The 13,364-nt window shown below is 46.9% G+C and overlaps 1 protein-coding gene across 1 annotated transcript in view; it reads left to right on the forward strand.

Annotated features, from left to right (window-relative positions):
* The window catches only part of chrne (cholinergic receptor, nicotinic, epsilon), a 34,317-nt gene extending 24,927 nt beyond the window's left edge, over nt 1-9,390 (forward strand). Inside the window, exons 9-12 of the mRNA XM_055630955.1 lie at nt 1,579-1,693; nt 4,575-4,782; nt 6,819-6,946; nt 8,057-9,390. Of these exons, the coding sequence (XP_055486930.1) occupies nt 1,579-1,693; nt 4,575-4,782; nt 6,819-6,946; nt 8,057-8,224 (619 nt within the window). The 3' untranslated portion in view covers nt 8,225-9,390. The remainder of the gene's footprint in view (nt 1-1,578; nt 1,694-4,574; nt 4,783-6,818; nt 6,947-8,056) is intronic.
* The last annotated feature ends 3,974 nt before the right edge of the window (nt 9,391-13,364 follow it).

Below are 13,364 nucleotides of genomic sequence, written 5' to 3' on the forward strand. Positions count from 1 at the left end.
GGTGTTAATTCAAACTGGGGAAAGATAGCTGCAGAGTTTCCATTGCCTAACTTTTAACAATCTATTAATAACATCAACTGTGTATGTTAACGTACACTGGAAAAGAGCAGCTGTTCCCAGCTGGGCCATTAGTGTCATCCTCAACTTAGTCCTATAAGCTGGTTAATGATAATTCACTGGTCAATGGTTCCCCATTACCACGTGCACAGATGTACAGTCAAATTCTTTCTTGTGCATTCAGTTCAGTAAAGTATTGCCATGCCAATCTGTGGGAGAGCTATGCGATACATCCACAAATGGTTGATCACCACTCCTAAATTTAGATGCTGCTGAGCAGTGTTAATTTGGGAATGGGGTTAAGGGGGAAGAAGAACTACACTATGCGTATACACAGGTTTGATTTCTCTCATAGACAATAGACAATAGGTGCAGGAGGAGGCCATTCGGCCCTTCAAGTCAGCACCGCCATTCATTATGATCATGGCTGATCGTCCCCAATCAATAACCCGTGTCTGCCTTCTCCCCATATCCCTTGACTCCACTAGCCCCTATCAGATTCAGATTCAGATTCAATTTAATTGTCATTGTCAGTGTACAGTACAGAGACAACGAAATGCCCTAGATCTCTATCTACCTCTCCCTTAAATCCATCCAGTGACTTGGCCTCCACTGCCCTCTGTGGCAGGGAATTCCACAAATTCGCAATTCTCTGGGTGAAAAAGTTTTTTCTCACCTCAGTTTTAAATGACCTCCCCTTCATTCTAAGACTGTGTGTGGCCCCTGGTTCTGGACTCGCCCAACACTGGGAACATTTTTCCTGCATCTAGCTTGTCCAGTCCTTTTATAATCTTATATGTTTCTATAAGATCCCCCACCCCTCATCCTTCTAAACTCCAGTATATACAAGCCTAGTCTTTTCAATCTTTCCTCATATGACAGTCCCGCCATCCCAGGGATGTAGACGCAGTTACGAATCTGACTTTTTAAAGGGTTAGAGAACCACGGGACAAATGCAAGCGAATGGGACTAGCCCAGTACGCCATCTTGGTCGACGTGGACAAGGTGAGCCGATGGTCAACAAAAATGCTGGAGAAACTCAGCGGGTGAGTCAGCATCTATGGAGCGAAGGAATAGATGACGTTCTTCAGACTGATGTGAGGGTGGGGGAGGGCGGGAAGAAGAAAGGAAGAGGCTGAGACCGTCGGCATGTGGGGGAGCTGGGAAGGGGAGGGGAAGGAGGGAGAAAGCAAGGACTACCTGAAATTGGAGAAGTCAATGTTCATACCGCTGGGGTGTAAACTACCCAAGGGAAATATGAGGTGCTGCTCCTCTGATTTGTGGTGGGACTCACTCTGACAGTGGAGGAGGTCCGGGGCAGAAAGGTCGGATTGGGAATGGGAGGGGGTGTTGAAGTGCTGAGATAAGGTTGGGTTAGTGCGAACTGTCCGGAGGTGTTAGGCGAAGCGATCGCCAAGCCTGCGCTTGGTCTCACCGACGTAGCGCAGATGACACCTAGGTAGGCCGGGCCGAAGGGCCTGTTTACGTGCTGTGCTGCTCTGACTCTTGGTTTCACTGCAGATATTTAATATTTGCGATGATCGTATCAACGTTGATCGTAATGAATTGCGTCATCGTCTTAAATGTCTCCCTGAGGACCCCCAACACCCACGGCTTGTCGCAGAAGATCAAACACGTAAGTGATCCTGACATTATACCCCATGGAATTATCAGAGGTGGGTTTTTATAACCATATAACATATAACATATAACAATTACAGCACGGAAACAGGCCATCTCGACCCTTCTAGTCCGTGCCGAACACATAATCTCCCCTAGTCCCATATACCTGCGCTCAGACCATAACCCTCCATTCCCTTCCCATCCATATAACTATCCAATTTATTTTTAAATGATAAAAACGAACCTGCCTCCACCACCTTCACTGGAAGCTCATTCCACACAGCTACCACTCTCTGAGTAAAGAGGTTCCCCCTCATGTTACCCCTAAACTTCAGTCCCTTAATTCTCATGTCATGTCCCCTTGTTTGAATCTTCCCTACTCTCAGTGGGAAAAGCTTTTCCACGTCAACTCTGTCTATCCCTCTCATCATTTTAAAAACCTCTATCAAGTCCCCCCTTAACCTTCTGCGCTCCAAAGAATAAAGCCCTAACTTGTTCAACCTTTCTCTGTAACTTAGTTGCTGAAACCCAGGCAACATTCTAGTAAAAGATTTTTCCAAATCTTCCCATGAGTATTGTGTAATCTGGAGTATTGTGTACAGTTTTGGTCTCCTAATTTGAGGAAGGACATCCTTGTGATTGAGGCAGTGCAGCGTAGGTTCACCAGATTGATCCCTGGGATGGCGGGACTGTCATATGAGGAAAGATTGAAAAGATTAGGCTTGTATTCACTGGAGTTTCGAAGGATGAGGGGGAGGATCTTATAGAAACATAAATTTCTTTAAGTAAATAAGTTTATTGGCCAAGTATTCACATACAAGGAATTTGCCTTGTTGCTTCGCCCACAAGTGTCAACATGACATACAGTGACAGTTACGAATGACTCAGATAACACTAAACATTAATAATAATATGTCAATATTATTCACTGGAGTTTAGAAGGATGGGGGGGGGGGGGGGATCTTATAGAAACATAGAAAATTAAAAAAGGACTGGACAAGCTAGATGCAGGAAAAAATGTTCCCAATGTTGGGGGAGTCCAGAACCAGGGGCCACACACACAGTCTTAGAATAAAGGGGAGGCCATTTAAGACTGAGGTGAGGTAATTTAAAACTTTTTCACCCAGAGAGTTGTGTGAATTTGTGGAATTCCCTGCCACAGAGGGCAGTGGAGGCCAAGTCACTGGATGGATTTAAGAGAGTTAGATCGAGCTCTAGGGGCTAGTGGAGTCGAGGGATATGGGGAGAAGGCAGGCACGGGTTATTGATTGGGGACGATCAGCCATGATCACAATGAATGGCGGTGCTGGCTCGAAGGGCCGAATGGCCTCCTCCTGCACCTATTTTCTATGTTTCTATGAGTGTTCATTGTGTCTCTGGATTCATTCTGTCAAGGACACTTGACCCAACCGTGGGCGTGGGTTGAGGGACACAATCTGACGGCAAAGGTTAGGCTTAGGTTCATTCTTGTCACGTGTAGTGAGGTACAGTGAAAAGCATTGGTTTGCATGCTAGCCAAACAGATGATATATAGTTCAGAAGGTGGACAAAAATGCTGGAGAAACTCAGCGGGTGAGGCAGCATCTATGGAGTGAAGGAATAGGCGAGACCCTTCTTCAGACCAGACCCAAAATGAAGCCTATTCCTTTGCTCCATAGATGCTGCCTCACCCGCTGAGTTTCTCCAGCATTATTGTCTACCTACGATTAGGTCGTAGCGGGCCGTGATGCTAGTCGTAGGTACTCGTGGCATCAAGAAGGTCGGGGCATTTTTCTAGCGTGATGAAAAATGTCCACGAGTAAAAAACGTTTGTGAATTAGGTCATGAAACATAGAAAATAGGTGAGGAGTAGAGGCCATTCGGCCCTTCGAGCCTGCACCGCCATTCAATATGATCATCCAATTCAGTATCCCATCCCCGCCTTCTCTCCATACCCCCTGATCCCTTTAGCCACAAGGGCCACATCTAACTCCCTCTTAAATATAGCCAATGAACTGTGTGGCCTCAACTACCTTCTGTGGCAGAGAATTCCACAGATTCACCACTCTGTGTGAAAAATGATTTTCTCATCTCGGTCCTAAAAGACTTTCCTCTTATCCTTAAATTGTGACCCCTAGTTCTGGACTTCCCCAACATCGGGAACAATCTTCCTGCATCTACCCTTAAGAATTTTGTAAGTTTCTATAAGATCCCCCCTCAATCTTCTAAATTCTAGCGTGTACAAGCCGAGTCTATCCAGTCTTTCTTCATATGAAACTCCTGACATCCCAGGAATCAGTCTGGTGAACCTTCTCTGCACTCCCTCTATGGCAAGAATGTCCTTCCTCAGATTAGGAGACCAAAAGTGTACGCAATACTCCAGGTGTGGTCTCACCAAGGACCCTGTACAACTGCAGTAGAACCTCCCTGCTGCTATACTCAAATCCTCTATGGCAAGAATGTCTTTCCTCAGATTAGGAGACCAAAACTGTACGCAATACTCCAGGTGTGGTCTCGCCAAGACCCTGTACAACTGCAGTAGAACCTCCCTGCTCCTATACTCAAATCCTCTATGGCAAGAATGTCTTTCCTCAGATTAGGAGACCAAAACTGTACGCAATACTCCAGGTGTGGTCTCGCCAAGACCCTGTACAACTGCAGTAGAACCTCCCTGCTCTTATACTCAAATCCTTTTGCTATGAATGCTAACATACCATTTGCTTTCTTCACTGCCTGCTGCATGAAAGTGGGACGGGCTCTTTAGCATACCACAGTGTTGTATGTTGAGAGAGAAGACTGAGTGTGAGGAAATTAGATTGCCAGGGATGTTGAAGGCGTTTGAATGTGGTCAATGTGGCGTGTGGACAACTCTGATCGTCAGTTCAATGTCAAAGAACTTCATGCCATGGTTGCAGGTGTTCCTGGAGTTGCTGCCTCAGTTGCTGGGAATGCACTTGGAGTCTTCCGAGGATTCCTGGGACAAGCCCCAGCCCAGACGCAGAAGTTCCTTCGGGATCATGATCAAAGCGGAGGAATACATTGTTAAGAAGCCCAGGAGTGAGCTGATGTTTGAACAACAGAGAGACAGACACGGTTTAAAGAGAATAAACAAGACGATAGCAGGTGAGAGGTTCGTGGGTTTGGATGTCATTAAATTATTCAGCCGACAGACTCTTCTCTAATAATCTCGTGCGACAGAGGTTTACCTGCATCTCTTCCAACCTCATCTATTGCGTCCGCTGCTCTAGATGTCAGCAGATCTATATCGGTGAGACCAAGCGGAGGTTGGGCGATCGTTTCGCCGAACACCTCCGCTCGGTCCGCAATAACCAAGCTGACCTCCCGGTGGCTCAGCACTTCAACTCAACTCCCCCTCCCACTCCGTCTCCGACCTCTCTGTCCTGGGTCTCCTCCATGGCCACAGCGAGCAGCACCGGAAATTGGAGGAACAGCACCTCGTATTCCGTTTGGGGAGTCTGCATCCTGGGGGCATGAACATCGAATTCTCCCAATTTTGTTAGTCCTTGCTGTCTCCTCCCCTTCCTCAGTCCCCCTGCTGTCTCCTCCCATCCCCCAGCCTTCGGGCTCCTCCTCCTTTTTCCTTTCTTGTCCCCGCCCACCCCCGCCCCCGATCAGTCTGAAGAAGGGTTTCGGCCCGAAACGTTGCCTATTTCCTTCGCTCCATAGATGCTGCTGCACCCGCTGAGTTTCTCCAGCTTTTTTGTGTAACCTTCTTCTCTAATATTTGTTGATCTGATTTCATTGGGATATGGAGAAGCTTGTGTGGTCCTGAGATCCTGAGAGCGATGCCGTCTGGAGCTATGCTCCTGGTAGGGCCACCCATGGCGGTAAGTTCGAGGGGGAGGTCTCGGACAAAGAGCAATCCAACCGAGACCTCAACGGTGGAACAGGCGGAGGACGATGGCTGACCTTAGTGGAGCGTCACAACGGCTGGGAAGGCGGATGAAGGCTGCAGCAGGAAAGGGTCTCCGGTCATCTTGGACTCCATGCCACTAGATCCTGACCCTGGTCTGTCAAGGACCATGGCTCCCTAAGTTAAACAAAGTCACGCACAGGTGTCCTCCATATAGGAATAGCATACTGGAGCCACCCTTGCTTGGTCAGCCATGACTGAAGAGGGTCTAAGAAGAAGATGGACATCACTGGCAAAACCAGTCTCTTTGCTGAGGTTATGCTTTTAGGAGATGCTGCAGACACATCATGAAATACTTGCTGTACATTACTTTCTAGAGGAGACACTGTCAAACCATGATAAATGGTGGCGATCAAGTGGACAGCTTTGCCCCGGATGTTGCTGGCTTTTGCCTGATACTGGAGCTCTTTTACCATGTACTAGTAATTAACCATCTGCCGGAGGAGGTAGTTGAGGCAGGAAGTAACGTTCCGTTTAAGAGACATTTCGACAGGTGCATAGATAGGTAGACAAAAACGGTGGAGAAACTCAGCGGGTGAGGCAGCATCTATGGAGCGAAGGACTAGGTGACGTTTCGGGTCCTGAAGAAGGGTCTCAACCCGAAATGTCACCTATTCCTTCGCTCCATAGATGCTGTCTCACCTGCTGAGTTTCTCCAGCATTTTTGTCTACCTTCCATTTTTCCAGCATCTGCAGTTCTTTCTTAAACTGGGACATAGATAGGATTTTAATCTTTAACGGGGACTTTAAATCTTCGACCGCCGGCCTGCGGCCTACACCTACACCAAACTGAAGCCGCGGTCTCCGGTGGGGAGGCACCGTTTCCGGACTTACCTGGACTTTGTTTACTCATCTGGATGCCCGCAGCGGCGACTGCGGAGGGTTGAGGTCCCGACCACGGGGGAAAATGGAGGAGGACTGGCCAATTTTTGCGCCTTCCACCACAGTGATGAATGCTGTGCTGGATGTTTGTGTTCGATTTTTTTTGTTGCGTTTTTGTGTGTTCTTTATCATTGTACTGCTGCTGGCAAATTCATTTCACTTGTGACAAGCGACGAATAAAACTGATTGATTGAGGTTTAGAGTGAAACGGGCCAATTGTGGGCAGGAGAGACTAGCATGGCTGGGGGGCCAATTGGTTGGCGTGGGCAAGTTGCCCTGAAGGGCCTGTTTCCACGCTATATGACTCTAACGATGCTTATATTTCTACATCACTCCAACACAGATATCGATATTGGAACAACAGTTGACCTCTACAAAAATCTGGCACACTTCTCCCCAGAGATAAAATCCTGTGTTGATGCCTGCAACTTTATTGCCAAAAGCAGCAAAGAACAGAATGACTTTGGCTCTGTGAGTATGTGCATGGACATAGAAGGGTCACTCCGATGTAACTGTGTCATTGTGGGACAAGTTCCTCCCCAGACATATGGAAGCAAAGTCCAGGCTTGTGTTCTGAGTGCGATGTACACTCTGGAGTTTAGAAGGATGAGAGGCGATCTTATTGAAACATATCAGATTATTAAGGGTTTGGACACGCTAGAGGCAGGAAACATATTCCCGATGTTGGGGGAGTCCAGAACCAGGGGCCACACACAGTTTAAGAATAAGGGGTAACCATATAACCATATAACAATTACAGCATGGAAACAGGCCATCTCGGCCCTACAAGTCCGTGCCGAACAACTTTTTTTCCCTTAGTCCCACCTGCCTGCACTCATACCATAACCCTCCATTCCCTTCTCATCCATATGCCTATCCAATTTATTTTTAAATGATACCAATGAACCTGCCTCCACCACTTCCACTGGAAGCTCATTCCACACCGTTACCACTCTCGGAGTAAAGAAGTTCCCCCTCATATTACCCCTAAACTTCTGTCCCTTAATTCTGAAGTCATGTCCTTAAACATATGGTAAGCCATTTAGAACGGAGACGCGGAAACACTTTTTCACACAGAGAGTTGTGAGTCTGAAGGGGGCGGTGGAGGCCGGTTCTCATGATACTTTCAAGAGAGAGCTAGATAGGGCTCTTAAAGATAGCGGAGTCACGGGGATATGGGGAGAAGGCAGGAACGGGTTACTGAATGGGGATGATCAGCCATGATCACATTGAATGGCGGTGCTGGCTCGAAAGGCCGAATGGCCTCTACTCCTGCACCTTTTGTCTATTGATGCTGGCCAGAGACCCGGTTTAGATCCCGACTACAGGTGATGTCTGTACGGAGTTTGCACGTTCTCCCCGTGACCGCAAGGATTTTCTCCGAGATCTTTGGTTTCCTCACACTCCAAAGACATACAGTCATATAGGTTAATTGGCTTGGTGTATGCGTAAGTTGTCCCTAGTGTGTGCGGGATAGTGTTAATGTGCGGGGATCGCTGGTCAGTGCGGATGCGGTGGGCTGTTTCCGCGCTGTATCGCTAAAAAAATAACACCAATTTTTTTTTGTTGTTGTGCGTTTAGGAAAACGAAAACTGGATTCTCATTGGAAAAGTCATTGACAAGGCTTGTTTCTGGATTGCCCTTCTTCTGTTCACTATGGGAACAGTGACAATCTTCCTCACAGGGCACTTCAACCAAGCACCAGACTTCCCCTTCATTGGAGACTCCAGGAAATATGCACCGGAATAGAGTGCTTCACCCATCTCCTTCCCAATCACAATTTAGCTCCAGAAACATTTTGATGCATGGAGTCACGCAACACACAAACTAGCCCTTCCGCCAACCTCGTCCATGCCGACCGACTAAAGTGCCCCATCTAAGCTAGTCCCTTGCGTTTGGTCCATATACATCAAAAGCTTTTCTGTCCATGTACCTGTCTTCCAAATGTTGTTGTTGTCTCAACTATTTCATAGAAACATAGAAATTAGGTGCAGGAGTAGGCCATTCGGCCCTTCGAGCCTGCACCGCCATTCAATATGATCATGGCTGATCATCCAACTCAGTATCCCGTACCTGCCTTCTCTCCATACCCCCTGATCCCCTTAGCCTCAAGGGCCACATCTAACTCCCTCTTAAATATAGCCAATGAACTGGCCTCAGCTACCCTCTGTGGCAGAGAGTTCCAGAGATTCACCACTCTCTGTGTGAAAAAAGTTCTTCTCATCTCGGTTTTAAAGGATTTCCCCTTTATCCTTAAGCTGTGACCCCTTGTCCTGGACTTCCCTAACATCGGGAACAATCTTCCTGCATCTAGCCTGTCCAACCCCTTAAGAATTTTGTAAGTTTCTATAAGATCCCCTCTCAATCTTCTAAATTCTAGAGAGTATAAACCAAGTCTATCCAGTCTTTCTTCATAAGACAGTCCTGACATCCCAGGAATCAGTCTGGTGAACCGTCTGCACTCTCTCTATGGCAATAATGTCCTTCCTCAGATTTGGAGACCAATCATTTGTGTACTCTCATGTTTGAGAAAGAACTACAGATGCTGGAGACCAATTCATCTGGCAGCTCAATCTATCGCCCTTTGCGTGATTCGCATTCTGTTTTAAAATATTTAAAAATAATTTAGTAACTCCTGCATCTGTTCATCAGCGGTAAGCGACAAGGCTTCCAGACTGGGTTTTAGAAAGTAAATCTCCAGATAACACTTTTTCTCACAGAGAGTGGTGAGTCTGTGGAATTATCTGCCACAGAGGGCGGTGGAGGCCGGTTCTCCGGATACTTTCAAGAGAGAGCTAGATAGGGCTCTTAAAGATAGCGGAGTCAGGGGATATGGGGAGAAGGCAGGAACGGGGTACTGATTGTGGATGATCAGCCGTGATCACATTGAATGGCGGTGCTGGCTCGAAGGGCCAAATGGCCTACTGCTGCGTCTATTGTCTATAACAGGTTGGCTTACCTCTCCTTTGATATGTTTTAAGGTCATTATTCGGCAACATTGGATGTTGTGGGTTGGTGAGGAGGGAGAGTGGGTGATTTGCAAGCCACCTCGTGGTCACTTTCAAACAGGTTCATTCGTAAAACATTTAAAAAATAGAAACCTTTTCACCCTCAATCCACGTTTCGGACAAAAAAAATCTTGAGGGTTGATTATTTTTCATTTGTGTACTCTCATGTTTGAGAAAGAACTACAGATGCTGGAAAATCGAAGGTAGATTAAAATGCTGGAGAAACTCAGCGGGTGAGGCAGCATCTATGGAGCGAAGGAAATAGGCGACGTTTCGGGTCGAAGACCCGAAACGTCGCCTATTTCCTTCGCTCCATAGATGCTGCCTCACCCACTGAGTTTCTCTAGCATTTTTGTCTACCTTGCGTTCCTTTCATGCCTCTTTAGTTGTGGTCAGTAAGCAAATATAACATGCTTGCTCTCCTCCTGTAACAACAGGTTTAGTTGTTCATTTATTAACTCAGGATTGAAACTTAGTATGTGCTGGCACTGGCCATAGTTAGTGCAAGATAAGTTTCATGCTTTCAGACGACGCTTTCTGCTGATGTACAAAAGTTATTGCCTATAGACAGCCCCTCGAAGAAACAAAAGAAAACTCAATAAGATAAGACTAGAATCAGGACCAAGAAAACGTATGATACTGAAGTAGGCCATTCAGCCCATCGCGTCTGTGCTGGTTTGGGGAGAGCTACCCAGCTTTAAACCAACTTCCAGCATTAGTCAATATAGACAATAGGTGCAGGAGTAGGCCATTCGGCCCTTCGAGCCAGCACCGCCATTCAATGTGATCATGGCTGATCATCCCCAATCAGTACACCATTCCTGCCTTCTCCCCATATCCCCTGACTCCGCTATCTTTAAGAGCCCTATCTAGCTCTCTCTTGAAAGCATCCAGAGAACCTGCCTCCACCGCCCTCTGAGGCAGAGAATTCCACATATTCACCACTCTCTGTGAGAAAAAGTGTTTCCTCGTCTCCGTTCTAAATGTCAAAATACAAAATTCTGTGGGTTAGGCAGCAGCTGGGATTTATAGGTGATGTTTGGGGTCGGGGCTATCGTCAAGATATTGTCAAGCTTGAAAAGGCGCAGAGAAGATTTACGAGGATGTTGCCAGGACTAGAGGGTCTGAGCTACAGGGAGAGGTTGAGCAGGCTGGGTCTCTATTCCTTGGAGCGCAGGATAGTGAGGGGTGATAAAATCATGAGAGGAATAGACCGGGTAGATGCACAGAGTCTCTTGCCCAGAGTAGGGGAATCGGGGACCAGAGGACAGAGGTTCGAGGTGAAGGGGAAAAGATTTAATAGGAATCTGAGGGGTAACTTTTTCCACACAAAGGGTGGTGGGTGTATGGAACAAGCTGCCAGTGGAGGTAGTTGAGGCTGGGACTATCCCAACGTTTAAGAAACAGTGAGACAGGTACATGGATAGGACAGGTTTGGAGGGATATGGACCAAACGCAGGCAGATGGGACTAGTGTAGGTGGGACATGTTGGCCGGTGTGGGGCAAGTTGGGCCGATGAGCCTGTTTCCACACTGTATCTCTCTATGACTCTATCTGTAGACATCCAAGTAATTTTCCCCACCCTTTCCAATGCAATCACAGTTTTACTGCTATGACTGTGATGGTAACGGGGTCCATAACTAGAGAGTAATGATAGTAAATATTTTCCAGAAATAAGGGAGGGTGGATGAAGCTATTTCTGAGTCACTTGTTATTTGGGATCGAGTTGAGTTATGGTCACGTACAGTGAGATGCCGAGAGCGTTTCCGTGTCCAACCTGTGCTATACTAACACCAAGAGCATTTGATGGAGCAATGTTGGAGGAGTTTTTTTTCTGTATCTTAAGGGGGCCTGTCCCACTTACGGGATTTTTTTCGGCGACTTGCCGGCAACTGTCATCATAGTCACAGCAGATCGCCGAAAATTTTCAACATGTTGAAAATCCAGCGGTGACCAGAAAAAGGTACAAATCTTAGGGTGATTGCTCACGACCAAACAGGCGACATGTCACGGGGTGAAGCCTGTATGGTCGTGAGTAGTCGCCCAAAGAGTCGTACCTTTTTCTGATCGCCGCTGGATTGAAAATTTTCGGCAACCTGCTGCGACTATGACGGGTGCCGGCAGGTCGCCGAAAAAGTTGCGTAAGTGGGACGGGCTCTTCACCAAACTTGTACCTGTCCAGGGACTGTTTAATAGGATTGTGTAGAGATAGCTTTCACTGTATCCTAATTTGTAAATGATTTTGTTTTCTTTTTGATTTAAAATAAACGTATTAAAACAGCAACAGAGCACTTGCATTGTTTCCCCCAAACTGTCCCGGATACTTGTACGATAGCTCATGAGAGGTTGGACAAGCTGCAACCTCATTCCTTGGAGCTCAGGAGGTTGAGAGGTGATCTTATAGAGGTGTATACAATCATGAGGGGGAATATACAGGTTGAATGCAGAGTCTTTTACCCAGGGTAGGGGAATCAAGAACCAGAGGACATAGGTTTAAGACCAGAGGGAAAAGATTTAACAAGAACTGAAGTACAACCTTTTCACGCGCGGTGGGTGTATGGAATGAGCTGCCGGAGGAGGTAGTTGAGGCAGATACAATTACAATGTTTAAGAAACATTTAGACAGGTAAATGGGTAGGATAGGTTTAGAGGGACATAGGCCAAATGCGGGCAGGTAGGACTAGTGGAGATGGGGTATGGGGTTCGGAAACTTGAGCGCCCTGGAGCGGAAAAGACTACAAAAAGCAGTAAACACTGCCCAGTCCATCATCGGCTCTGACCTCCCTTCCAGCGTGAGGATCCATCGCAGTCGCTGCCTCAAAAAGGCTGGCAGCATCATCAAGGACCCACACCATCCGGGCCACACACTCGTCTCCCCACTACCTTCAGGTAGAAGGTACAGGAGCCTGAAGACTGCAACGACCAGGTTCAGGAATAGCTACTTCCCCGCAGCCATCAGGCTATTAATCTCGGCTCGGACAAAACTCTGAACATTAATAGCCCATAAATCTGCTTATTTGCACTTTATCAGTTTGTTTATTCATGTGTGTATATATTTATACAATGGTATATGGACACACTGATCTGTTCTGTATTCATGCCTACTATGTTCTGGTGCTGAAGCAAAGCAAGAATTTCATTGTCCTATCAGGAACACATGACAATAAACTCTCTTGAACTTGAACAGTGTGGGCTGATAGGCCTGGTTCCACTGTATCAGTTCAAGATGTTCCCAGAGAAGTTAGTTACCTTGAGGCAAAGCAAGTTGTTGGAACTTTCTTATAGGGACATATCATTGACAATACTGATCTACAGCTCGATTTACAAATCTTCCCAAATTAAGTGCCCCAAGACCTATGATTCATCAATCTCGGGCTGGTGTGGCAGGTAACAAAGGCTCCAATGCTGACAAGGAAAACCCATTTCAAAACAAGAGAATGTAAATATCAACACCCATTGCCAAGACTCCATTATCATCATGCTGTTATCTGGAAGTGTTCATTTATGACAGACTGGTTGGGTGGATAAGTGCGATCTGCATCCTGGTGGCACGCTCTAAACTGGTAGATGAACAAGGTGGAGCTGGAGAGGAAACTGAGTCACCCAGCAGGTGGAGGGCTCCAGAGGTTGACACCCCAAAAGAGCAAAGCCCTGATCAGATACGTCTGTGGAATTCTCTGCCTCGAGAGGGCGGTGGAGGCAGGTTCTCTGGATGCTTTCAAGAGCTAGATAGGGCTCTTAGAGATAGCGAAGTCAGGGGATATGGGGAGAAGGCGGGAACGGGGTAATGATTGGGGATGATCAGCCGTGATCACATTGAATGGCGGTGCTGGCTCGAATGGCCGACTCCTGCACCTATTGTCTATTGAGATGTCCTTGAA

Source organism: Leucoraja erinacea, unplaced genomic scaffold (assembly GCF_028641065.1).
Source record: "Leucoraja erinacea ecotype New England unplaced genomic scaffold, Leri_hhj_1 Leri_58S, whole genome shotgun sequence".
Classification (NCBI taxonomy): Eukaryota; Metazoa; Chordata; class Chondrichthyes; order Rajiformes; family Rajidae; genus Leucoraja; species Leucoraja erinaceus.